Source organism: Heterocephalus glaber, unplaced genomic scaffold (genome assembly GCF_053883595.1).
Source record: "Heterocephalus glaber isolate CG9 unplaced genomic scaffold, H.glaber_assembly_v1.0 deba00001465, whole genome shotgun sequence".
NCBI lineage: Eukaryota > Metazoa > Chordata > Mammalia > Rodentia > Bathyergidae > Heterocephalus > Heterocephalus glaber.
This window is the reverse complement of record NW_028258312.1, coordinates 1760457-1786720: the sequence shown is the minus strand read 5'-3', so window position 1 is coordinate 1786720 and position 26264 is coordinate 1760457. Positions and strand designations below refer to the sequence as shown.

Sequence of the window (26264 nt, the reverse complement as noted above, 5' to 3'; positions counted from 1 at the left end):
TTTGGCGAGTGTTAAATATTGCTTTAATAGAAATTTCTTCCCAGGTCAGATGAAATAGAAAAACAAGTTTGTGCTTTTTTTTTTTAGGAGTATCATATAAAGTTGCTTCAAATGGTATTAATAGTTCCCAAGTAGTATTAGGGATAATAACCTCTGCAAAATTGAAACCCTCTTATGGTCTGTGTTTATGACATTATGGAGATAGAATATTGGTTTCAAAAATGAAAACCACATACTAAGTATTGAGGTTTTACCAACAGGAGCAGATTCCTCTAATCCCTCTGCATACACACAGTGTCAATGACTGGTCCTGGCTGCAGGACCTTATTGGCACCTTAATGACTTTTGTGATTTTAATTGAAAGCAAATAGAATATTTGGCCTGAGGTCTTTTTTGACCGTTATTTCTTGAGGGTCTGTCCTCACAACCTAATTGTCAATGGAGTAACTCCTTGCAGAGTATTGAAGCCCATTAAGTGAGGTCTTTTTTGACTGTTATTTTTTGAGGGCCTGTCCTCACAACCTAGTTGTCAATGGAGTAACTCCTTGCAGAGTATTGAAGCCCGTTAAGTGAGGGGAGCTGGAGTTAAGGGCCAGTATTGGTGAACTAGATGATTCATCTACTTTTGACCATTTTCTTCTGTTGTAGAAGGTAGCACCTGAGGGCTTTTCTCTCCTCTGCTTATAAAAAATGGCGTGGCTGTGCTTCTAGGTAATGGCGATGCCTTTTTTTTTTTTTTTTTTTTTTTTTTTTTGGTACTGGGGATTGAACTTGGGACCTTTAGCTTTTGAGGCAGGTGGCTGAACCACTGAGCTAAATCCCCGGCCCCTGATGATGCTTTTTTTACTTGACTTTTTTCCCAATCAAGTTAATGATTTCTTTATGTTGCTCTTCAATTTAAAGTATATCGGGGTGAAAAATTTATTTACTGTCAGAAATATTAACCTTTTTATCAATAATGCAACATCCATGTGTCCTTTTTAATTGCTTCATTCCTTGCCCACTTTGGCTGTGAGCAGCTCAATAGCTAAAGAATCAGTTTTCCCTTTAATTTTGCTCTCTTCTGAGTCGTTTTTAAACTTTATGAATTGAGAGAGTGAAATGGGGAAAATGCCATTCATGAATTTCCACCTATAAAATCTATATATAATGTAGTATCCCTTTCCCCTCAGCCTCCAATACTGTATTAAAATATACCTCTTATTATAATGAATTTGCAACAATATGATTGTATCTCATGCATTGCCTTATGAATTAAGAATGAAAAAGTAAATGTAACTGGTGTGCTTTTGAGTTGTATTATCACCTACTCCCCTTCTGATATTTTCCATTATCTGGGACTTTATAAGATATGGCTTTATTGGTTGGAAATGTGTATTTTAAATGCAAATTGAATGATCTGCAGTGTAACTTTTATTCTGTGGTGTGCTGATAATATGGTGTGCTCTTTACTTCAAGGCTTGTAAAGAGCATTTGAATTAAACGTTGACCTTTTATCACTACTTGTGACAACTTAGGTATTTTCTCAGTACTTCTATATGATACTGTAGGCTGATATTCTGGCAGATAGCAAACTAAATGAAGCTTCAGTTTAGATCTGTAGGATGTTTGATGAAAAGAGTCAGGTGTGCTTGGGGGAATTCTGACTTTTGATTCCATGAGAATTCTAAGTGTATTCAGCTTCGTTTTCTCACATTTCCAAGGGTCTGTAAGTTCTGATGCATGTGGTTATGTGAGGCAGAAGTGTCTTGCGGATACTTTCCCCACAGACTTTTTAGCTGTATTTAACTACCTCATCAAATTTCTGAATGATGAAACAAAGGCAGTTTAGATGAACCCTCTTCTCAAAGGGTCTGAATTCTTTTCTCCCAGAGCACTGTAGAAATGATTAAGGAAGCATTGTGCCCAACTTTGTCTCTAGTCCAGAAAAGAATGTAAACCCTCCCATTTCCTCACCAGGAAAAAGGAACTAATGGTGGGCTTCTGTATAGATAGACAGCACTCTTTCTAGATTTGATGGATTAGGCAGTTAGGTAGGAATAGGAACTTTAAAAGTGGTTTGTAGAATACCATACGAATGGAAATAATTATGGGATTACCTGAGTTATGATGTAGAAATAAAAACCTTTAAAAAAAATCAAATCGCCAAGTTGTTTAAAATAGTTTATTTCAGTAAATTCACTATCTCTAATCATATTTTGAATTTGTTACTGTGTAGTGATGTTTCCATTTGTATCCTGCCTCTTCCCGAAATTCAGTTGACATGACTTATTTTGAACAAAAACATATAAAATAAGAAAGATAAGGAAAATTAGGATCAAGAAAACAATAGTAGACAGTTTTGAACTTAATTGTCATGTTGAGTTTTGATTTCACACTCAACTATTAGGAGAGCAGGAGGGAAAAATGAAACACTTAGTTGCATATTTCCTGTCTATAGGATGAAGAAAACACCCTCCACCAAATTGCTTATTTTAAAAACAATGTAAAAAGAACCCTTACATGAAGCTTTTATATAAGGAATATTGAATAATCATTCTATATTAGAATACATAGGATCCTTAGCATTTTGATAATAAATACAGGGCTATGGGTTTTCTTCTTGTAAGTAGTTTATAAAGGCAAGGTCCTAATGTCTAGCTGCTACTGAGCCAGCTATGATCTGGTAAGGAATTTATCCAGCATTTGGTCTTCAGTCTCCTTGGAACAATATTCAGAAGACTGAGGATTTCAGGACATCTGTTACCATTGCTGGCATGTGGATTCAATTTTGCCATTGTGCTCATTCTTTCTTAGCCTTCTACTTCCATCCCACATTCTCCAATTCTAACTTTTTCTTCCTTTTATTTGTAACCCTTTTCCCCTTCTATTCCCGGCCCTCTTGTTTGGAAATGACACACTCTCTGTTATATTAATTGAAACTGACTTTTTTTTTGTACCGGGAATTGAACTCAGGACCTTGCACTTGCCTGGCAGGTGCAATGCCACTGAGTTAAATCCTCAGCCCTGAAACTGAATATTTTAAAATGCATGTTTAACTCACAAGTTGCATTAATCAGTATCTTTCTGAAATACCACAGTACTGTATAAGAATCTTAGAGTGCTTTTAACTTCAGTCATTCTGCAACTAATGTTATTGTTAGACACTATTGATTGCTTTATTCATTTTTTCCAGCCTTTGCTTAAATCTACCCATCTGATATCTTTTTATTGCCTCACATTCTTGTGTATTCTTTTTCTGTGATCACTTACCTCCTTCCTGAAGTATATTCTTTAGGAACTTGTAGAGGAAAGAAGTCTAGAGAGTTGATGCCCTTGGATTGTTTGTTTCTTTGTTGTTTGAATATCTTTACTTTGACCTATTACTGGGAAGGCTATTCATTGGATGTAAATATTTCCTTTATGACTTTAAAAATCTTCGTGTTTTTGTTGTTCTAAAGCTTCACCTCGGTGTAATCTGTGGGTTTCTTTTATTTACCCTGTGTGGAATTTGTCTGACTTCTCAAGTCTGAGAACTATATTTCATCCTCTTTGAAAAAAACTTAGCCATTTTCTTTTTTTAGTTTTGTCTCCTGCCATTCTTTCTTTCTTTTTGAAATTCCTAGTAGTAAAATAGTACATTGACTTAGTCTATCATGAATATTTCTTTTATGGATTTCACATTTTCCAAATGGTGAAACATTCTTATTTTTTTTCTGAATAATTTCTTTAGTTTGACTTTACAGGTAAATAATTCTCTTGTTAGCAGTATTTAGTTAATATTTTGTATTTCTAGAAGTGGTAGATGTTGCTGCTTTTTTCTATTTTGATCCTTTTCAAATCTACCTGGTCATTTTTAGTGTCTCTGTCCTCTTTCTTTCTTTCTTTTCTTTTTCTTTGGTACCAGGATCGAACTTGGGACCTTGCACTTGTGAGGCAGGCGGCAGAACCACTGAGCTAAATCTCCGGCCCTGTCTCTTTATTTCTGTTGACATAAGAAATAAATTCTTTTTTTGTGATGGTGGTGCTACTGGGGATTGAACTGAGGACATGCTAGGAATGTCCTGAGCTATATCCCCAACCCTTTTTATTTTGAGACAAGTTCTTGCCCATAGAGGCCTTGAACTTGAACTCCTCCCTGTCTCAGCCAACATACCTAGCCTATATTCCACTTTTCACTGTATATTTATTATGGGTCTGATTGTATAAGTAGTTGTTTTGTTTATTCTTGCTCAAGATGTCATATTTCCTTTTATACTGAGTTCACATTCCTGGAATTTTTTATGTGGAAGTTCTTTGAGATTTGGGGTTACATGCATTTTTAGGGAAGGTGTTACTGAGGATTGAACCCAGGACCTTCATATGGTACTATACTCCCAGCCCTGTTTTTGATTTGTTTAATTTTGTTTGTTTGTTAGGCTTTTTTGAGACAGCGTCTTGCTCTGTAATTCAGGCTGGCCTTGAGCTCATTATGTAGCCCAAGCTGGCCATGAACTGGCAGCATTCCTTCTGCCTCACTTCCCAAGTGCTGGGATTACAAGTGTGCATCACCACATCCAGCACCTCCAGCCTTTTTGTTTGTTTTTTATTTTGAGATAAGTTCTGACTAAGTCACTAAGTTTCCCAGGTTGAGCTTGAATTTTTGATCTCCTACCTTAGCCTCCCAGCGTACTGGGATTACAAGTATTCACCACCATGTGCAGCTAAATTATTGCCATCAGAGAAAATTTCCTTTCATTATTTGCTTCTACCAGTTGCTTAAGGGTACTAAATTTAAAACTTTTTTGGGCCATATAGATAAAGATAGTATAATTTCTATATCTGAAATCTTTGAGGAGAAAGGCCAGTTTTGGGTTCACATTTAGGGTAGAGTGTGGAGGCCTTTTCTTCTCTTTGTCCTTGGGTGAATGCTGGCTGTTACATTTTCCCTTTCTGGGCTACTTGTTTCCTTAATTTGCTCTTTTTTAAGGATACTGCCTTTTGGCTGTTCTGTGGAGTGTCCCTCCTCTGAGGCACCTACTTTGTGAGGGCCTTGGCATTTGCCCATTAAAAACCCAAGTTCCAATCACAAATTCTCTCTGCTCCCTAAGGTTGACACTATTTTCAGTGTTTTCTTATCTCTCTGAATTTCTGCTTTCAGGGATCATTTCTTAATTTTTTATTTGCTTAGCTCTGTGTATTTTTTTTCATACTGGGAATTGAACTCAAGACCTTGCACTTGCCAGGCAGGTGTGGTGCCACATCTGTGGCACTCTGTGTATTTTTTAAAAAACAGCATTTTAGAAAGTAATTTATATGCTGTTTTTAAGTGTATATTGCAGTGATTTTTAGTAATTTTTGGAACTGTACAGCCATCATCACAATCTAGATTTAGAACTTTTCTGTCATCCACCAATGTTTTATTTTTTATATCTTATTCCCTAGTAAAATTGCTAATAGCCTTCTCTAGAAATTGGAAAGATATAGGCTTATCTTCTATTCCTTCATCTTTTCCCTTGTTGGTTTGGAGGTAATTATTACAAATGTTTTGAAGGGCTTTGGAATTTCTGTGACCTGCAGTTGGGACTTCTGCTTTATGACTAGTTTGAGAAAGTTGAGTTACTGATGTCACTGTTATTTTTTAATTACAGGAATTTAGAGCGTTTTAAAGAAGAAAACTTAGATGGTAGCTTGACTAAAGGCCCCATGGGAAGTAATGCAGGTTTTGAGCTTCCCCCAAGCCTGCAACTTTGGTCATGGGGTCACCATTTAGACTTCACAGCTCCCTGTCTCACAGCTCCTCTCATATGTTCACTTCTACAGCAGGCATAAGCCATTATGCGAGGAGAGCAAAAAGAAAGCTCCTCTTCTACAAAGACTCTAGGGTTGGAGGCATTTGAGAAACTCAGCCAAATGCAGAACTAGGAGCAGTTAATATGAGAATGGGAAACAACTTTTGTTTGTTTGATTTAAGAAAGTCATAAACTCAAATATATTAGAGGAAAATAGTCTTAGGCATATTTTTCCAACAGACAACTTCATTTAAATCCTGTTTAAAGATAATCCACTGTGGCCGGGATTTAGCTCAGTGGTTCCACTGCCTGCCTCGAAAGTGAAAGGACCCAAGTTCAATCCTTGGTACCCCCCCCCCCAAAAGAAAAGATAATCCACTGTGAAATAAAGATTGAGCTTTCCTAAGTGGCTGAAAAGTTGTCTTTTCTGTTTTGTACAGATATCATATTTGCTGATCTGACATACCCTGGCTTTGACAGTCTATAGCTCAAATGGTCACTGGGCTACTTCTAACATCAACAAAATTCAAAGCTGGTTTTGTTTTATCAGGTGTTTGTGAGTTTTCAGAAGCAACCTATTCTTCTACAAGGTCCATCCATATTTAGAGTGAAGCAGAACTTAGACAAGGAGGGATCTGTGACTTCAAAGCTAGTGGTCACAGTGTCAGTCATAGCCCACTTCTTAGATTAGCAGGAATCTGAGACATTTATGTTGCTAATACACAAGTAATATAACTATAGTAGCAAATATAATTTATTTTCAGAACAAATTGAAAGATACTGCTTATTGCTTTACAAAGTCTCAGCTCTACTAGGTCTTCTGTGGAAGTTAGGTGCTCCAAGAGTTTGTAATTTAGACATTAGATTCTTCTTTAGTCTTCGTATTTCTGGAGCCTCAGATTTTCCACAGAAAGAAACATTTAGGAAGTCCTTGCCCTCATTCTCCTTTCACTGTAGTCAGGCCTGGCGCTGTAGTGTATGAGGCTAGCCCACAGAACTGTGGTGAAGATTGCATTTGCACATTTGTCATGGTTAGGCTGAGTAGCTGTATCCATGGAGGGTGAATTGAAGCTCATTCATCCAGAGAAGACTGTCGGTGACAGGCGCCGCTTCCTCCACCCAGGCCTTCTAAAGCAAGTAGTGTGCTCTTGTAGAACATCACTGCTTTAGCAGCACATCAGAACATTTAAAAGTAATGTTTTAAAATAAAGAATACCTCCTCCATACCTTTTGTTTTATTATGATTTGTATCAAGAAATGCAAAGATGGTTTACAAAATTCAGCCATTTCAGCCTTAGCCACACTCTCATGTGTCTTAGACACCTGCATGTCTGATCTGCATAGAGAATACTTACGTAATCTTTGGCTTTTTAATTTAAGTGTTTTATGAGTTTTAAGGATTCACAAAATTGAGAATATAAACTAAAATAAAATCATATTAGTAGTGACTACAAGGTAAAAGGAAGAATCAGAATTAGGATGGTCCTAATTCTGCAACCTGGCTGGCCTGAAAGATGCAGGGCTGCCATCCATCTCACCAGGGAGCTTGGTTAGTCCAAAACTGCTAATTCGGTGATCAACATCAAATTTTACGTTTTTTAGAATGCATTCTTTTTTGTTTTTTTGTACCAGGGATCGAACTCATGTCCTTGTGGTTGCAAGGCAGGCGGCGGAACCATTGAGCTAAATCCCTGGCCTAGAATGCCTTCTTAACACAGTAAAGCAATAGAAGTTATAGATTATTCTTCATGGACATATCTAATTTAAGCTTTTGCTGTCTGTTTCACATCATAAACTGTACATTTTGAGGGTAAATTTTCCTCCCAGTACTGGGGACTGAACCCAGGGTTAGGCACATGTTAGGTACTCTACCACTGAGCTACATTCCTAGCCCTTTGAAAATTTTTGAGGCAGTCTCACTGATTTGCCCAGGCTGGCCTCCAACTTGTGGTCCATCTGCCTCAGCCTCCTGAGTAGCTAGTATTACAGGTGTACACAACTGTGCCAGCTGAAGGTAATTTTTAAGTCTTAAGTTTTATAAAATTTATCTTAGATCATATTTTACAGTAATCTTTAAAGAAATAGAATTCTTTAATCATTTCTGCAGATTGTCATCCTGAAAAGAAATGCCTCTTTGCTCAGGTTGACAGTAGAAGATAACACTGTAAGCTATAGATATTGTTTCTTCATGTTATTTTGAAGGCCCCATAAACATTAATGATATGACTTTCCATTTCCTTAGGTTTCTATGTTTAAATTGCATGCTACTTCTTTTGTTTCTCTTTGCTATTAGGCATTGCAGGATTTTGATAGTTAATAGTCTTACAGGAAGCTGATAATCCTTAACTGTGCCACTGCAAACAACAGCCATAATAGTGTATAATTTTTCTTGTGCGTGTATGTGCTTAAGTTTGGTGGAGGAGTGAAAATCAAAGGTTATTGCCATTGCCCTTGTTTACTGTGGTATTAGATTCTAGAAAGTGCCTCTGATATTCCACTGCCTACGCCTTTATCATTCATAACTCATTTTACACCTGGGGTAAAGATCTGTCTCAGCATTGTGTAGTCACTTGGGCCCTAGCATTGCTAATGGAATTGACAAGCCTATTCATTTAGAAACATGGATAAGTGATCACTGCCTTTGCAGTTGCTACAGAACACCATTCTCAACACAGCCGGAGCTTTAGCAAAACAAGTGTGATACAACTCAGAAGGATGGTTTTTGGCTCCATTAGCTATATCACTGAAATGTTTCGCTGGGAAGATAAAGATTTTGTTTCAAATTAAGCACTGTCAGTCAGGAAAGAGTTAAGCTGTCAGTGTTTTTGAGATCCCAGTTGAAGGACAGTTTTGCTCTTACCTCTGGAATATTATCCCTGTTTCCATTTCCATTTTTTGAGGATGGCCTTGGGTCTGTCTTGATGTTGTCTTCATGCTTTTTATTTGTAAAAAGGCTCATGTTCAAATAAAACTTATCTTGGCTTAAATCAAGCATTCATACACCTGTCAAATGAGAACAGCAACTTAGAATTTTTATTTTCTTCTTTCAAAAACAGCTGCAAAATTCATGTTTATTTGTGGATACCAATGGTGCTTTACTTTTTTATGAGATAGGGTCTCCCTGTGTATCCTAGGCTGGCCTGGAATTGGCAACAATCCTTCTTCCTCAGCCTCCTGAGTGCTGGGATTACAGGTGTGTGCCACCACACCCAGCCAGTGGTGCTTTCCTAATGCCCTTAGTTCTTCACCTTTTCTTACATTATTGCCTGTACCAGAGAGCTTCTTTCTGAAGTTTACGTGCAGACAGGTTAGAGTCCCTGCACAACCTCTGAGGTACAGGTTCTGGGATCTTTCCAGGTTCTGCCATCAGCCTACAATGTTATGTGTCTTATGAGTCTGTATAGTTTGCTTAGTATATAGTTTTAAAATGTGTCCTCACAAGCATATTGTGAGAAGTGAAGTCCCATTGGTGTACTCCTCGTCTGTTCTGGAAAGTTTTGGGGTAGGAGTGGATTTATGTTTGTAAATAGGTATATGCCTGTTTTCCTTAGTCATAAGAGAAAAATCCTCAGATAGTTTTGTGTTGTTCTCTCATATAGGTTGCCAACTTGGCCTGTTCCATCTCAAACAATGAAGAAGGTGTAAAGCTTGTTCGAATGTCCGCAAGCCAGTTAGAAGCCCTCTGTCCTCAGGTAAAGTACATCCAGCAGTGTCTGTATCACCACCAACCTAGGTTTTAGTAGAGTGGAGATGCAGCTTATTTTTTAAGTTTTGGGATTTTTTTTTTTTTTAAAGGATTTTAAATAAAGATCTTGGAGGCAAACCACTGATGCAAAATCTGTATGTTTGGAAAATGTTTATGTGCTGTTTTGTGTATTGTTGTCACTCTCCTTACAGAGCCACGACTGCAACCCTTTTGACTTTTTTTTTTTTGGTACCAGGGATCGAACTCAGGTTCTTGCACTTGGGCAGCAGGCGGCAAAACCACTGAGCTAAATCCCTGGCCCCTTTTGACTTTTTGAGACAGGGTCTTCCTAATAAAAAGACACCCACTGGCCTCTAACTTGGGATCCTCCTGCCACAGCCTCCCAAGTAGCTGGGATTATAGGTGCTGTGCCACTGCATCTGCCTAGAAAATTTCCGTATCACTTCCTCTTGGCATCACACATCACTAACTTCTGCCGTTTGGTAAAAATGCAGTGTCCTTCATTGCTAGAAAATGAGTGTCAGTGACCACATTCCCTGCCTGGTAGTCTGAAACCACAATGGTTCCTCAAATCCTGAAACTAACAGCTGTCCACCTGTACCCCATCCTAGTGACCAGTACTGGGGTCTCTGTTGGAGGGAGCTACAGATCATAGCTAGTGTCCTTTCCCTAATGTCCTTAAGGAGCTGATATACAGACAATAACTTAATTCAGCTGGTAAATTCTACAGAGCTTTTCTCTAATGGTGTGTTGGAAGACAGGTGATTAGGCTATGGTAAGCCTGTGGCACTCCGGAAAGACTGAAGTTCATGGGACAGTGAATACCCTTTAAGTGACCAGTGTGTTGCCTGCCACCTCTTAGGGACCTCACTGTCTCCGTAGCCTGATACTCCCTGCCACCCAAGCAGCATGGGTGGTATTTTGGTAGAAGAGTTTGCTTTTCCATTTTCCCAAGTAGCAAATGTTCAGGACATACTCTGAGGACTTACAGTAACCTCTTTCTGCATGTCCTGCCAGATGGCAGTGGCCACAGACAGACAAGTGAGCTGCAGAAGTGGAGTGAAAGTAGATGTCAGAGGAATGACATTTCCATGTTATGTTTGCAGCCATTTTAAAAATATACTGTGACATTACTTTGGCTCTTTCATAAAAATATTCCCCAGCAGTCAAGATAGCTTAGTTTGTCAGTGATTACTTTAGAGTTAGGTAGTTTGATGAGCAGCTTGTGAATCCACATCATCTGATGGATATTTCCATAATTTTAACCCAGCTATGAAATCTGCCAGTGATTACTACCTATACAAATAGTGCAATGGATTTAATCATCACCTCCAGAAAAGTTCATGGATAACTAAATTGTATGAAATAGATTTAGAGTGGATTTCAAAAAATTGGGCATTCTTTTCTCAAGTTTGCCATTTTATCCTATCAACACTTTGTTTTTAATATCCTTGGTTCTCTGCTTGCTTTTGAAATGCTTGAAAAGCGACAATGCTTCCACATATCTTAGAAACAGATGGTAACATACGCTGATCACACCTACCAAGAGTATTTATATAAATGATCTAGGGGAAAAATCACATGGGGTGTCTAATAGGTCCTAATGAAAGCCATGTTTGACTAGGTCATGTGCACAGTTTAGAGTTTACCATCAGAAAGTCTCATTTCTTCCTCTACTTGCAGTTTCGTGTCTGTTACTAAATGGACCTCAGGAGGAATGGGCATTAGACAGATTTTACCCACATAACTCTTGGTATGAAGTATATATCCTACATACAAAATTGTTTTCCAGATGTGATTATTCTCCACATTTTGGCTGGCCGCCTCCTTGCCCTTGCTCGAAAACTGCTCTGCAGGTGGGGCTGGGCAGGGTCAGTAATGGCAAATATAGTAGATTTTGGTAGGTCTGATAATGGCAGACTGAGCAGCATGGCCTTTTTGTTCTTCAGTAAGGAAGCTATCACTGCACTCTGGCCCATTACAGCCAGACCCCTTCATTACTTTGAAAGATAGCCATTTGGATTTTTCTGTCAAGTCATATGGCGTCATGTGTCCTAGTGAAATGGATGTGAGAGAAAGCCATTGCTACTCTAGTGACCAAATTCTCCTGTTTTGTTTGTGTGACTATGAAAAAGAGTAAACAATGAACTTACTGTCTCTTGTAGGTTATTAATGCTGCATTGGCTTTAGCAGCAAAACCTCAGAGTAAATTGGCTCAAGAGAATATGGATCTTTTTAAAGAACAGTGGGAAAAACAAGTCCGTGTTCTCACAGATGCTGTTGATGATATTACATCCATTGATGACTTCTTGGCTGTCTCAGGTAATGAGCTGGTTTCCCAGAGAAGTATGTAAGGATGTGCATAATTACTTTCATCTAAGTTATAGTAATGAACAGTTAGATACTCCCAAGTATGGGCAGGTACATTTTTCTAGCAATAATATGCTGGCTTTCAAAAAAAATGCTACTGCTGCCTCCTGAGCAGTAGGAAGTATGATTGGAGCCATATCCCTCGTGGCAAGGCTAGTCTTGATCTTGGAAGCATAAGTTCTGTTTCCTTCTTGGAAAGCCTCTGTCTTGCAGAAGTGATCATAGTTTAACTGCCTACTTTTCTGAAGACTGTCTGATGCACAGATAGAAAACAGAGAGGAAATATTTAAGTGCCGTTTAATTATGAACTTGCAAAAAATAAATCTGGGTAATTCACCTCACAAAAACAGTTGATTTCATTATATAAACATAAACTGGTAATGACATAGTAAATTGCATTCATATAGAAAATGTCTGTCAAATGCAATTCAGTGTTTATCACACAGAGATAAATTTCAATCCTATCTCCTTAGAGTTCAGTAACATTAAATGCATTCTCCATTTAACCAGGCCTCTGTTGCCCTTGGCTGCTGTCTGGAAGTGCCAGGCTTCCTGAGGCCAGTGGCTTCAGGCAGTCAGCGGCTGGGTTCTTACAGGGCTAAAACCACCAGTCACCCGAGGGAACCACAGGCTAGAATGTGGGAGATGAGTGGCAGTGGGGCTTGAAAGCGAAGTGGGGCTTAAGTACATGCATAGCACAGTCCTAAAGCAGTGACCTATATAAGGGTGATGGTGTGTTCCGCATACCAATATTTCCTGTCTTTGCGTGCTCTCCTTGGGATTGGTAACTTTGGCTTTACTTCAGATAGTGGGAAATAGGCAATTTGTAAACTGTAAAAAGCTAGGGTAAACCGTGTTGCTGCAGGACCGCCAAATTGCAGGTGCTGGTACTTTAAAACAAAAATCTCATTTCCAAGCACATCTTTGCAGGTGCCAAAAATGCAGCAATGGCTTTTTTGGGAAATCTTGGCCTTCTGTTGTTTTTCCCAATGAAGTACTGAATTATTCTTTTTCATAGATTTAGAGAAAAACATTCCACCTTCATAGCACACTTTTAAGCAAACAACAAATTCTGAAATCTAAATGCAGAGTCCCCCTCTGGATGGATATTACCTTCCTACAATTCATTTTTTGAGATTAGCTAGGTTGGCTCAGGCTTGGTCTCAAGGGATTTTTAGTCCTTCTTACAGAAAAATAAAATGTAATAGAATCAAATGTCCCTCATGCAACATTCTTCAAATCAAAGAACAAAAGGGATTCTGCAGCAGCATTTAGTGGGATCCAGCAGTATCTGTAGGGTACATGACATAAAACAAAAATAGTAAAGAAAAATCAAATTCTTTAGCAGACATTTGTCTGGCGAATGTATTCAATTTTTATGCAAATGTATGAGAGTTTAAGACAGGGTTGACTTGATGGTAAAGAGTTTAGACAGTTTCTATTTAGCAAATGAAAACCTGGAACTGTTCACTTAGGAAGTGGTGTTTACAGAGGCTCTAACTTCAGAGGTCTACCTGGTGTGTTTTTCTAATGTTTGTTACAAGCTTGCTGAGGAATGTCAATTAAGTAATTAGTAGACCCAGGCTTTACTCACAAATCCTCTGCTTTTTAGAGGATGGCATGAAGTGAGGAAAGAAGCACAAGTCTATGCAAAGTTCTAGTGGTCTAAGCAGTTGATTTCCAGCGCTCAGACTCTTTCATACCCTCAGACATTTACCTCCCCATGGCAGCTCTAGTACTCACAACATGGGGGAGTAGAGATGTTTTCTCATCTCACCTGCCATTCATCCTAAGTAGATGTCAGCTGCAGCAGGCACGAAGCCATGTCTGGCCTCACCTAGACGTGCATCATGTGCCAATCTCCCCGTGCACTGGTGCTGCAGTGGTAACTCAGTGAGATGAGGTTTTTTTCTAAGAAGGGGGCCTACCAGACAGAATCTGACTTAAGGTAGGTGGACTTCATAGAATTTGTCTAGCAGTAAGGATGTTGGTTGACTTCCTGGACTCATTATTTTCTGCTGTATGCTGGAGCCTTGAGTCCCTTTGGCAGATTGAGAAGTTTTATAGAATAGTTCCATTATGATGTTCCACCATCTAGTTCCCTCTTAGAATCCAAGGGGCCCAGATATTTGCTGCAGCCCTCCTGACTTACTGAGAACCCATCTAAGGAGAAAATATATATGGGATAGGGCTGAGAACCCTGATTTTTCTAGTTTTTTTTGTTCATTGATTCCAGAAGGTCCCTCACACAAGTTACATCCTGAATTTTGGCCCTAAAAGTAATGGTCATCTTGTGTGTAAAGCCACCAAGAACCAAGATGGCCTTTGTTTTGTTTTGTTTTAAGGTAAGGGAGTTGTAATCAGGGCCCTCATAACATGCCAAGCAAGTGTTGTACCACTGAGCCACACCCCTAGCCCCAGCACTAGCCATTCATTCATTCATTCATTCAGTACTGGGGTCAAACCTAGGGCCTCTTGCATGCTAGGCAAGCACTCCCCCCTTCCCCCTCGACACACTGGCATTTTATATGAGGTTGCAAGGCAAGAGGGGACTTGGATGCCAGCATGTTCAATATGATAAAGAGAATAGCACTTATCTTTAAAGAGGGGAATGCACATACTATTGCCCCCAGGGAAGATGAAGTAGACTCTCTTCTTCCCAATACTGAAGATGGCTTAGGGTGTTACAGGAACTTTCAGCAGACCAAGAATGTATTTTTTTCTTTTTTGGTACCGGGGATCGAACTTGGGACCTTACGCTTGCAAGGCAGGCGCCAGAACCACTGAGCTAAATCCCCAGCCCCTCAAGAATGTATTTTTACTGACTGATTCTCTGAAGGAGAGTGGCTTGAAATTTATGAAAGTGATAAAGACTGACTTTCATTTGAATTTGATACACACTGTCCATAGAAAAGCAATTTATTTCCTCATTTGTTTATTATGCTTAGGTGTTGAAGTTTTGGCTTCTTGATTTAAAAGATGCAAGTGGTTGTTTAGAATAGTTCTAACTGAGTTTATTATATTTCTTATCAAATGCTCTTAAAAACAAATATATTGCATTAAGTACTTTGAGTTTTGTCTTTAAGTGTCAGTGCATCCAAATAATTTGGCCTGATTTTGTTACAAAAGAGTTATCACACACAGTTTTTGGTTTTGTGTTTCATAGCAAAAAGCAAAACTATAGATTAGTTTTTCTTTGGAGGAAGTGATAGATATCAGTGAAGTAAGGAGCTTTGATTCCTGATTTCCTGTGTCCACTCACAGTGTGACCTTGAGCAAGTCTCTCAGAACTTCTGTACATTAGTTTCTTCATTAATTAACAGATTATTTTTTAAAGAAAAATACTGCAAGTTGAGAGAGCTAAATGTCAAGCACTCAGAATAGTGCCTAACTGAGTAAGCCTACATAAAGTGTGAAACAATAGTAGCATTTCCTGTGGGTGCCTTGGTGGTACTGATAAAGTTATCTAGGCCAAAGAATATGTTGTCACATGTTGGGGACTGGAGTTCTTGTATACTTTCTAGAAAATGCCAGTTGGCATGATTTCTGGAGGGAAATTAGGTACTGTACAGCTACTTTTAACTCAGAAATTTCATTGCTAGAAATTTTCCCCAGGGAGAAGTCACAAATGTTTGCCAAAATACGTCTATAAGAATGTTTTCAAGCCAGGCATGGTGGTGCATTCCTGTAATCCCAGCACTCAGGAGGCTGAGACGGGATTGCTGTGAGTTCCTTCAGAGTGTCTTGACAAAGAGTAGATAAGTGAATTGTGACCCCTCCATCTACTCCATAGAGTCCTGTGTACGTATTAGAATGGGTGGGGTAGATCTGTAGGGCAGACCTAGAAAGTGACAAGGAGTAGTGTCCATGATAGGATCTCCTTGGTGTCCACTGACATACAGCTGTAGACATCTGTACAAACACACTGTTGTATGTATGTGTATTTGTGGGGTTTTCCTATTAGAAGCACTCATACAAATAATGACTGCGTTAAATAGTTTTTAAGGGAGTACAGATTTGGTGGTTCTACTCATAATGTACATCCTATGGACATTAAGCTAAAGTGATGCATGATTTCAGTTAATGTGGGGACTTCCTGACTTCCCACATTTGCACACAAATAGGGGGCTCTGACTTCTCTTTATGGTTCAGGTGGAGAGAGCAGGCTCAGTGCTGTGTCCCAGATGTGTGGTGGCTCCAGCTCAGCTGGGGCTTTCATGGAGACAGCCATTCAGCAAGGGGAGAGAATATTTCTTTAGTCAGCCTCCTAAAATAGCAGACTTCCTCAATTCAGTCAGTCAGTCAATCAGTCATTACAGCAGACTTCTTTACTGCTAAATGGATGGCATGGCATACCTGTCCCTGGTTTGAGGTCACTGGAAGAAAGTCAGTATGGATTCAAGAAGGTCTAAATTGATTTTTTATTTGTTTGGTTTTTTGTACCGGGGATTGAACTCCAGACCTTGCACTTGCGAGGCAGGCGCAGTGCCACTGAGCTAAATCCCTAGCCCTTAAATTGATATTTGAAAACAGGCATCTGGAATAAAAGTTTGGTGTACTGTGTTTAATGAACAAGAAGGAATGCCATATTTCATTGATTCTAAGATGTACTTTCCCCTCCTAAGTATTAATAATCCCGAAACAGGGTTAAGTCTTAGAATCAATGATATGAGAAAACACAGGTTCATAGTTTTGTTAGCAACATATTTTCTTTCCTTTTCAGTACAAGATGTATCTTATAAATCAGTGTTGTGTTAGGTTCAGTAAAAGCAGCTGTTTTCAACCCAAGGTGATGGATGGTGGGCAGCATTAGTACCTGTTCATTTAGTTTAGATTAGTATGTAGATGGGTTTGCTTTGGTTTGAGGAGGGAGTGTTTGTTACTGGGGACTGAACACAGGGCCTTTAGTCTGAGCTATATCCCCAGCCCTTCCCCCACCCCCACCCTACTGGGGATTGAACTCAGGACCTTGCACTTGCCAGGCAGGCTAGGCACCACTGAGCTAAATCCCTGGCCCTAGCCCTTTTTATTTTAAGACAGGGTCTCACTAAGTTGCCCAGGCAGAACTCTGACTTGGGATCGTCCTGCCTCAGCCTCCCAAGAGTGCTGAGATTATAGACAAGTGCCATCATATCTGGGTGAGTTTATGATGAATTTCAAGTCATTTATTCTTGCAGTTGGTTCAAATATCCCCCTAAAATTTATTTAGAAGTTTAATAAATTTTCTCTTTCCATAGTACATCGTTGTAAACCCTAGCAAATCTCACAATTTTTAAATTAAGGCTAAAATATGCCATGTATTAATTATATTTTTCCCCTCTGTAATAGGAATTCTTCCTGGCTTTCTTTGGAAAGATGTCTGTTTTTAACCAGGTCTCTTTTCCATCTTATTCCATCATACTTGTTGCCTCAGAGATCTTTCTAGAGCCTCTGCCTGTGGCCTCTTAGGAGAGAGGAGGATTCTCATGGTTTATAGGGATGCTGCTGCCTAAGGCCCAGTACCACAGTGGCTCTAGTCTTCCTAGATCAACTAAGTTCCACTTGATTCTGACTCACTTTGAGGTGGTTGGAAGCTACATCATGTTTAATTTCTTGCTTTGGGCATCTTCAGAAGTCAAATTGAGATCTTCCTTCCAGATACTGCCATGTACAACCTGACTGAATATGTTAGTAGAGACTGGGAAAGGGACAGTGGCTTCTGAAGTGGATTAAACCAGAAACTAGTCCTGGATAATGACACGTTCAAAGCATTAGACAGCCAGAGCTGGAATAAACAAATGCTGCCCAGGCATGTTTCTTAAACAGATTGCATTTACCATCAGTGTTCTGGCTCTTCCAGAGAAACTAGCACTATTGGTCTTTGTCAGTTAGGTAGTCAATGTCTTGGTTTCAGTAGCAGACACTGCCTCTAAGTAAATGTTCTTAGATACCTGGAAGAAAGCTCTTTTATGAGATGGAAGGCCAGGTGACAGCCTTTGGACTTTGCTTCCTGTTATCACCCAGCCCTGTCATCTGGACTGTTTTCTGTTGATCTCTACAGTTCTCAGTCAGTGAGAGTACTCCTTTCCCTTCTGAGCTTGCCCAAATAGATCTGCCTCAGCTGTCTTTGTTTTTGGTATATCCTTTTATTGGTACATTTTAGGTGTACAATATAGTGACATTCATCATTGGAGATATGCACCCTTACATACTCTCTTGGTTCTTATTTTTTACCCCTTCCTCTGCCCTCCCTTCAATCCCTCCATCCCTCCCTATTTACAAAGACTTTGTTTCCTTTTTTGTATTTTCTCATATTAATTCCATACCTCAGCTATCTTAATGGCTGCACAGAATCCATAATTCATTTATCCACTCTCTCCTTGGACATTAGGGTTGCTTCCATTGTACTATTACAGATGAGGCTGACAGCAAACCCGTTGCTCTGGTATCCCTGAAAGTCAGTTTCAATCTTTTTGCTCTGAGGAGAAAAGGTTTGGTGACTCCTCCACGTCCAGCTATGTGACTAGCAAGAACCACTTAGTTTAACGGGATTCACTGATTTCTCCCTCTAGGAACCATGCAGATGTTACAACAGGCCCATCTGTATACTGTGAGAGGGCCGGCCCTAAATATCTTACCTGAGGGTGTGTGCCCTGAGCACCTCTCACTCAGGAGTGTGGGCTTCTGAGTGTCAGCACATTGTGGAGAGAGAAGGGTGACTACATGGGTAAAGTCTTCCTATTTATACTTTGAGACATAAGGTCAGTGTAATTATGTAAGAGGAAGAAGAGTTATTAAAGTTTCTGTGATGAGAATTTTCTGCCTAGTTTATAGAAAAATGGTAGCTGAAATATGAGTCTCTCTCGCTCTCTTTATACTTGGGAGTGGTCACAGGTTGAGTTTCTGTGGAACAGTTAAGTCTCTACAGTGAGATGATGCATAAGACTTTTGGCACTGTGTCTGGCACCAAACACACTAAGTGATAGATGCCAAGTTACAAGGTCAGCATAGTAGAAGGCCTCCTCCCTCACTCAACCTTTCTCTTGTTCCTCAGAGAATCATATTTTGGAAGATGTGAACAAATGTGTCATTGCTCTCCAAGAGAAAGATGTGGATGGGCTGGACCGCACAGCTGGTGCAATTAGAGGCCGAGCAGCCCGGGTCATTCATGTAGTAACCTCAGAGATGGACAACTATGAGCCCGGAGTCTACACAGAGAAAGTTCTGGAAGCTACCAAGCTGCTTTCCAACACAGGTGTGTGGACTGTCTTAGTGCTCCCCCAACACACAGCTGGGTAGGGCATCCTACCATCCTGTTCACCCTGATTTAGGAAGCAGGGATGACAAAACTTCACTCTTGGCATAGGAGTTCTGGGTGGTACATCACACATGTAAAGTTGGCCAGCCAAAGTCATGTCTCACAAGCACATTTCCTTCATGTGCATCTTGAGTAATCATGGGACTAATTATGAACAATGTATTTAAGAACAACTAAGTCTCTTATTGGTGAATAAGTACTATTAAGTGGGTCTCATTCTTAAGCAAGGACTCAAGTTAGTCTCACTAGTTCTCGAGTATCTAAACCCTATGTTGCAGTCTGGTGAGAGACAAATAAGATGACTTGAGATTTTGTCAATACTGCCCTTAATTTACTTCATCCATAAATACACTTGGTGTAGCAGCAGAAGCTTTTTCATCATGAGCCTTGCCTCTTCTGCTGGGTGAGGATTCTGGAAGGGCTGGTGGAATGCAGTCTGCTCACCAGGCAACCTGCCCTGCCTCTTGTGTCCTAGTCATGCCTCGTTTCACCGAGCAAGTGGAAGCAGCCGTGGAAGCCCTCAGCTCAGATCCTGCCCAGCCCATGGATGAGAATGAGTTTATTGATGCCTCCCGCCTCGTGTACGATGGCATCCGGGACATCAGGAAAGCGGTGCTGATGATAAGGGTGAGTAACTGCATTCCAGACGTTTTAACAGCTTCTTATCATTTGCGAAACTTGAGCAGTTCGTCATTCTGGAACTTGGCAGATGCAGTAGCAGTATATTAAAGCCATGCTTCCAAAAGCTGTTAGAAGGAGATATATTTAATTATGTTGTCTAAACTGTTATTTGCAAGTTAGAGCCCCAACTTGGGCCGAGAAAGGGAGCTAGCACAAGAGTTGGTCTTGATGACTTAATTTAGGGCAAACAATCATCTTAGTGTCAGACTTCAGTTTTAATTACAGGGGAAACTACAGAAAATACAGATTCTTGAGTTAATTTCAGAGAATTGTTTCCTAATGCTGGTTGAAGTCATTGTTCACATAGAGCACCCCTCTCCTTGAAGGGAGATGCTAGACCCTCAGGTAGATGATGGAGTCCCACCGAGTTTGGGGTGAGGGTCAGGGACCATGGCAGTTTCTGGCAGTGCTCCCTGGCTAACCCTAAGTGTTGAACTCCTCTCCAAGGGCTGAGTGGAAGTGTGACCTGTGGACCTTATTTGACCCATCTCTGAGAGGGCAGCAGTTCTCGTTGTTTGCAAAAAAATGTCCTTGGCCCTTTCTGGGTTGGCATAAACAAAGGGGCTTCAGAAACACCCAGTCCCTCCATAGTACATCTGCAGGGTGCTGAGCCTGCATCTCCCAGCTGCCTTTCCAGAGCAGTTGATCCTTCGCATGCTGCTCTGAGTTTGTTGCCCTGGAGTCTGAAGGCAGAGCTTGTGCCTACTCTTCCCCAGGGCCACCTGGGTGCTTTTGGTCTGTAGCCAGGCCCGACAGAGCAGGCCTGTGAAGCACAGGGTCCGCCTCCTACATCAGCCCAGCTGATGGTGTTGGTCTGTGCTGTGCTGTCGTGCAGTCCCCGTGGGGAGCTTCCTGTACACCTTCGTGGTTTCCCAGGTGAACTTAACCAAAGGAGGCAGGGATTCAGTCCCACTTTTTCACTTCCGCAGCCTGGCCTGCAGACCTTGCCAGGAGGTCAGCTGGGAACAGGCCATTTCTAAGGGAGTTACACTGGGCTGGTTCTGTTTTGTGTGCAATAGAAAAACACCCAGGCAAGACTGTTCTCTCTGGGGTGAGGAGGGAGAGAACTGGCTCCCAGACTCCCCTGGACATGATAGGGGTGGGGATGGTGAACGCTTTTGCTTTTGTATTCCTTCTGCTGGACTGAGGAAGAACCTATGTTCAGGAAAGGGCTGGACTGAATAAATACAGAGACCAGTGTCTTTAACTTAGTGGTGTGAAAAGGTTCCCAGGTCACATACACCAGTGGTGATGCACACAGCTGTTTTTCCAAAGTTCTTTCCATGCTTGTAAATACACAGAAAATAAAAGCCCTAATGATACAGAGGTGTGGCTAGGTGTGTGAGAGTCAGAGTGGCTGGTAATGGATTAATTTAGATGCTTCAGGCCCCAGAGGGGTTATAGAAACCCCATCCTGGGAACCGGCATGTTGCTGGGGTTCCTCTTCCAGCAAGGTCTCTCATCTCTGGCATGCAGTTTTGTTCTGTATATGAGATTATTGTGGCTTTGGTGGTTTTACTGAGGTGAAATGTAGGTAATGTCTCTGGCACAGGACCTAGCACATAATGACTGTTTCTTACCATGTTTCATGCTGTGATGGAACTGAAGAATGATGGAGGTCTTAATATAACCTTCTGGACGACCAGACACCTGTAAAGAGTGGACAGAACCATAGTGGGCGGCCTTTCAGGGCAGATGTGAGGCCAGCCATGGGTGCCTGCATAGGCAGAGGAAAGAGCTTGGGAGACACCTGTGGTTTAGCTCCTTGTTTACGGTTCCACTCTTGACCTATTCCTGTTTTCAAGAATCATCCTTCCAGCTCCTGGGCCTCTCAGGTTCTTGACATCCTGTTCACCCTACCTCAGCCTCACTCCCACAGGCATGCTCTAGCCCCATCCACCCATCTAGTGCTCAGCTGCTCCTTCTGGCACTGTCACTCCCAACTATCCTTTGAGTCTCTCAGTGCCTTCAGTGGTTGCTCCTCTCTACTTGTCACACTAACTGGGCCCCTTGGGCCCTTAGTTCACTCCTTTCTACCTTTGAGTCTGGCTCATATCCTTTAGCCCCCTCCTTGTCCTTGCCTGGCCAAATGTAGCCCTTGTGAAGTCCTACTCTGCTGCTACACACTGCGCAGACCCACAACAGCCACACTGATGGGGGCTGCTGAGGCTGTGACTTTGTGGGCCCTTGGGGCTCCCTAACAGTCTCCCCTACCCTGGTCCGGGAGTCTGGGACCATTTCCTCCCTTCCTCTTCTCCACCCTCTCCACCCTACACACACATCCATCTGGCTTTCTTGCCAGTTCCACCAGAAGTGTCATCTCTCACCCACAGCCCCATCTCTGCTGGTTTGTCTCCACTGGTGGTTGCTTTTGGAAAGTCCTCGGCCCCTTCTCTGTCCTGCCCTCACACCTTGCCTTGTGTATCAGAATGAGAGTCTGTCTCTCAAAGTGACCCCCCCTGAGTTCACACTTGTGTAGCGGATTTGCCCAGGAGCCAGCTCCTGGCCCCTTCGCTTAGTCTTTGTGCATTGGTTGATAACAACTTCTTCGCTTGCTCGGGCCCAAACCTTGGATTTTCCTAGATTTATCTTTTGTCTCATCCTTCAGATCTGATCCCCAGCAGGTCTTACTGGAGGTTGTTCCATCCCTTGATTTCTGCAGTTTTGTCTGCATGAAGAACAGCAGCTTCAGTCAAATCATGCTGTCTCCCAAGGTGCCTGTGCCACCTGGTCCTTACACTGGCCTGTGAGACCCTCTGGCACCATCCCTGTCACCTCTTTGTCCTCATCCCTTGCTGTTTTCCCCTTGCTCTCCCAGATGAGTCTGTGAGACCTGGCAGTGAGCCAGGTCCCTTCTCTGAGCTCCCTGACCCTTGTTCAGTGACAGACTCCTCCCCACACTTTCCGTTGTTCCCACCAGTTGCTGTCTGAGGCTTCTCCTGGCCACCCAGTTCCCTTTCACTGCTCTGCTTGCTTATAATCCTGCTCAATTTCTAACACCCATGAGTGAATATCACACCTTCATGTATTTTGTGTGCTGCTATTGCTTCCCTCAGAGTACCTGTGAGAGCAGGAATCTAAAGTCTGTGTCAGTCATTTGCTGTGTCTGGGCCCCAGGACAGTGCTTAGCACACAGTAATCAGCAGATTTGGGTGAATGACTGACTACAAGGAAAGGAGTTACTAGAAGGGTTCTTGGTTCTATGGCGGGTGCTCCTTTGGGAAGTGCCTTAAAGACAGCACACACCAGCACACACCGACATATCTACCACAGGATTAAGACCACCAGTGGTGGTACTGTGTTTATGCCATCAGTTCTGCAGGGCTTCTCCCCCATCCTTCCATCTGAACCTCACTACAAGCCCTGGGCTGGGCTTGGACGGGGCCTTGGTACAGATGAGGGCCTCACCTCACTGCCCTCCTGTCACAGGCCGGCCGGCTGGGCTGAGGGCCAACCCCAGCTGTTCCGCCTGCTGCCCCCTTCCAATAACTGCCAGAAGACAACATGGTGTCAGTAGCTAAGGAGAGAGGCTGGAAGTTTGTGCAAAGTAAGAATTTTATTTTGTAATTAGAGCAAAGATCTAGAACCAGCAATCAGTCCTTTGGTATTTACTGAGCCTTTCGCTGCTGACCTGGTGTAGCTCCCCTTTTCCTTTGATAAATGTTAAAAAAAAAAAAAAAAAAAAAAAAGCTAGACATGGTGGTACACATGTGTAATCCCAGGACTCTGGGAGGCTGAGGCAAGAGGACTGTAAATTCAAGCCTAGGCAACTTAGCTGCTTAGCAAGACCCTGTGTCAAAATAAAAAGGGCTGGGGATGTAGCTCAGTGCAAAGGCCCTGGGTTCAATCCATAGTACCACCCCCAACCACCAAATATTTAGAATATATTGCTCCTTTTTATTCCTCAAAGCAGCCAATACTATATAATTGTCTTTTTGTTCTAAAAGTAGTAAAGTTTAAAAAGTGAAAACCAGCCAGGCATGGTATGCACCTCTTAGAAGGCTGAGGCAGGAGGATCCTTTAAGACCAACCCCAGTCTCCAAAAAAAACAATAACAAAAGTGCTGATGTAGGATCCATACAACAATGATAAGTGATTTTACCCACAAGGGTTTGGAACCCTGGACCCTGAATCTTAGAATTTTGGGCCTCTGTGCTTTTGGCTGAGAGGCTCAGCGTGGCCAAAGGCTCAGGGCTATGTCTGACTCATCATGGCCTCTTTCTTGGCGGCAGACCCCTGAGGAACTGGATGACTCCGACTTTGAGACGGAAGACTTTGATGTCAGAAGTAGGACAAGTGTCCAGACAGAAGATGACCAGCTGATAGCTGGCCAGAGTGCCCGGGTAAGAAGCACCCCTTAAGTTATTCGGTAGCCTCTCTCTGTCCTGGCCTTTTTCTCTTCTAGAAAAACACCGTGCATTCATTCAGGGCACTGTTTTCTCTTCGCTTGGCAGCAGGACTGAAGTTAACCTGCATTGTGGCACCTGCTGGTCAGTTGTGGGTTTCTCTCGAAGTGTCCTTAGCCCAAGCAGGGTGGAAATGTGGGCTGCCTCAGCTGTCCCCAGAGGCTCTGGTTTTTGATAAAGCCCTGGGTCAGGAGAAACCTAAGATCTAGTCAGTGCAGCATTTGTTAAAAAGGATTGTGAGATTTGAAAAAGATTGGTGCCTTTGCCCATTTCACTGATACCATGGGTATGAGCTATTTAATTATTCATGGGTTTAAAAAAATAACAGTGGTACATTCAAGGAAACCAGTCAGAGCCATTGCATTCATCTGAGTCATTAAATCTTCAGTCAATAGCATTTATGTTTTTGGAAGAAAGCCAAGAAATATTTCTAAAGAGTCTTATTTTTTCACTCCTTGGAAATCCATGGAGAACAGCGAGCAGCTCCTTCATTAGTCCAGCTTGGGCACAAGCACTTGGAAGCTGAGCAGAGCTGGCCTGGGCTCGTGGGCTGAATGAAATTGGGCAGCAGGTTCCAAGTGCCCTGATAGGTAGTTAGGAAGTCTGTTCTTCAGCATCTTCTTCTCTGCCTTCTGCCTTCAGAATTTACATTCTACAGCCACTTCGAACTTGCCTTGAAAATTTGGAAATGTCCATTAAGAGCCCACAGGAGAAAGGGCTGCACACATCCTTCATCCCCACCTCTCCTCTTCTGTCTCCACAAGAGGCAGAGGATGAAACTTAAAACATTAAGTCAGCCAGGTTCCATCCCTGCCCAGGTGTGATTGTGAGGCTCCCATTAGCCTTCTACCCTTCACATGCTATTTTCCCTCCACAGTAAGACTTGTTCTTGAAAGTGGGTCAGGAATTAAGGCTTTTAAACTTCTGAAAGAAATGAGAAGAAATAGCCCTTCAGGCAAAACAAAACCTACCAAAGCATTATCTTACCTGTGTCATTGATTGCCTGTTGGAAATATCCTTGCTAATGCACTGGGAGAACTTCACATTCTCTTTATGTAAGAGCTTTCCGTGCTTCCGATGTAGGCGATCATGGCTCAGCTTCCCCAGGAGCAAAAAGCAAAGATTGCGGAACAAGTGGCCAGCTTCCAAGAAGAAAAGAGCAAGCTGGATGCTGAAGTGTCCAAATGGGATGATAGTGGCAACGACATCATCGTGCTGGCCAAGCAGATGTGCATGATCATGATGGAGATGACAGACTTCACCCGGTGAGCAGTGAGCAGCACCCTGAGTGGAGAGAGCTGCCTTCTTCCCCACGCAGGGCCGCTTTGTAGATAACTGCCATTCTCAATTCTCTAACTGGCAGAGGTGTCATAGACAGGGATTCTTGCTCTCTTTTTTCAGAGGTAAAGGGCCACTCAAAAACACATCAGATGTGATCAGTGCTGCCAAGAAAATTGCTGAGGCAGGATCAAGGATGGATAAGCTTGGGCGAACCATTGCAGACCATGTAAGTGATGAACTTACCCTGGGCTCAGCCTGGACCATTGTTGAGGGGGTTGTAATGATCATTCTTTTTTTTTTTTTTTTTTTTTAATTCTTTTATTGGTACATTGTAGGTATACAACACAATTACATTTCTCATTGGGAATTGTACCTTTACATAATGCATCTTGGTTCTTATTTTTACCCCATTCCTAGCTCTTCCTTCATGCTCTCCACCCTTCCCTATTTACAAAGACTTTATTTCCATTTTTTTCATTTCTCATCATTTTTCCTTTCCCCTGCCCTCCCACTACCCCTACCACTTTGGACCTTTTCTTCCTATTTTACATTATCGATTATTCATTCTAATCACTGGTACATTTTAGGTATACAATATGATGACATTCATCATTGGAAATTTGCACCTTTACATAGTCTCTCTTGGTTCTTATTTTTCACCCTTGCCCAGCCCTCCCTTCAACCCCTCCATTCCTCCCTATTTACAAAGATTTTGTTCCTACTTTTCCATTTTCTCATATTAATCCCATTCCCTTCTATCCTTTTCTCTAGCC

General features: G+C 41.7%; 1 protein-coding gene across 5 annotated transcripts in view; it reads left to right on the top strand.

Moving 5' to 3' along the window:
- The window catches only part of Ctnna1 (catenin alpha 1), a 383070-nt gene that overhangs the window by 353542 nt on the left and 3264 nt on the right, over nucleotides 1-26264 (top strand). For all 5 annotated transcript variants that reach the window (XM_087180658.1, NM_001310282.1, XM_087180657.1 and 2 more), the window contains 7 exon segments: nucleotides 9350-9442; nucleotides 11622-11778; nucleotides 18860-19060; nucleotides 19599-19750; nucleotides 24037-24147; nucleotides 25294-25475; nucleotides 25612-25717. In XM_087180658.1, the coding sequence (XP_087036784.1) occupies nucleotides 9350-9442; nucleotides 11622-11778; nucleotides 18860-19060; nucleotides 19599-19750; nucleotides 24037-24147; nucleotides 25294-25475; nucleotides 25612-25717 (1002 nt within the window).